The 1,646-nt window shown below is 34.6% G+C and overlaps 1 protein-coding gene across 1 annotated transcript; it reads right to left on the bottom strand.

Moving 5' to 3' along the window:
- Window positions 1–543: 543 nt before the first annotated feature.
- Window positions 544–1,352, bottom strand: LOC104904675 (uncharacterized). Its single transcript, XM_010693020.4, has one exon. It carries the CDS (start codon window positions 1,262–1,264, stop codon window positions 620–622), a length of 645 nt encoding a protein of 214 aa, XP_010691322.1. The 5' UTR covers window positions 1,265–1,352; the 3' UTR covers window positions 544–619.
- Between the last annotated feature and the right edge of the window lie 294 nt (window positions 1,353–1,646).

The following is a 1,646-nucleotide window of genomic DNA, read 5'->3' on the forward strand; positions in this document are numbered from 1 at the left end:
TTGAGTATCTACTCGGATACAGGTGTCCAAGTGTCCGACTCGGCTACTTCATAGAAAAAGTCAAGTTTTTAGTTTGAAATGAAGTATCAAGTAAAGTATCGTGTCGGACACGACACGACACCCCGTTTTTGAGGTAAATGAAGGTGTCGGAGTAACACTGCATTTCCATCAACAGAGACAGATGATCTCATGCTGTGCCAACTCGCAGATATATTTAACGCAATCCAGGGTAAACTGTCTGTCAATGGGGACCATTAAATTTCGTGATCATCGTTTCGTATTAGTGACATTCTCTTTTACAAGTTTATCAGCAACACTACAAGCTTTCTATGAGCATCAGATTAATGTTTACCAAAAGCTGTGATTATACTTTATCATCAAGTAGAATATCATGCGTTTTCCTGCAATTTTAGTGCCTACTAAAACACTGAGCACACATCTTTCACCATACATCATAAGAGTAGTAAAATCGATACACAACAAACACAATGGAATAGTAAGCAAACACACAGAAATACTGCAGGGATTGAAAGAAACAGAAGAGAAATAAAATTATCAGAAGAATATAATGATATCTTGAGATGAAGATATGATATATATGGAGTATTTATCAATCTGATTAAAGTGCCAGAGGACCAAGTCTTCTGCTCGAAGAATTTATGCTGATTGAACGTTGTGGAAGGTGGAAATCTGCATACATGTCCATGAAGAACTTGTTAACAATGTCTACATATTCAGGACAAGTAAGGCGTGAATAGTAATGTAGAGCTTCTTCAACATCCAAACTATGATCAACATCTTTCATATCCATCATGTCTAATTCTTTCATTTTTTGTGCTAATAAGTAAGCTCCATCATTAGCATACCTAAATGATGTTGGAGTTGGAGTTCGAGTTCGAGTTGAAGTTGAATGTTGAACTTCTTTTGAAGCTACTACATTCTTCATCTCATCAGTTGTTGTTTCATATGAAGGGATGACTTCTATGGTGTGAGTTGCATCAATGTTATTGGTTTGCTTCATCGAATGATTGGGATCGTGTTGATCCTTGTTTCGAATTGTTGGTGACTGGTTAGAGTTGGAGATCATTTCTGGGTAGATTTGATCAAGATGATGATTTCTTTGGTTAATGCTACTGCATGATAATGGGTTTAAGAAAAGGGTTCTAGGTGAGTTTTCATAGCTTCCAAAGAAGAAGTTTTTCAGGCTTTGCAGGGTTTTTTGGAAGAAGTTTTTGGTTTTTTGCATGGTTTTCTTGAACAACATTTGCTCCTTTTTTTTCTCTCTTGTTGCAACAAGTGAAGTTTTATTTTTTATGTACAGGACTAATGGAAGAGTGAGTTATATAATCACTATTCTCTTCCCTTTCCGTCCTCCCCATATATAAATAGCGATAAGTGGTTGGTCACTAAGTACTATTTAAAATACATACAATATTTAAGGTCGAGTTTTGATTGTTAGTTACAAATATCTGAAAATGTGTGTGCACCATATTTAAAAATTGAAGGAGTAAATACCACAAAAATGTTACATAAGATGTTTATTTTCAGTAGATTAAGCTAATGGCCCTTATGGTTAATAGTAATAATCAATGGTAATGATATAATGAAATTATGTATAATGTTATAAATAAAGTATTAGGTCAATG

The sequence above is a fragment of the Beta vulgaris genome, chromosome 9, assembly GCF_026745355.1.
Source record: "Beta vulgaris subsp. vulgaris cultivar EL10 chromosome 9, EL10.2, whole genome shotgun sequence".
NCBI lineage: Eukaryota > Viridiplantae > Streptophyta > Magnoliopsida > Caryophyllales > Amaranthaceae > Beta > Beta vulgaris.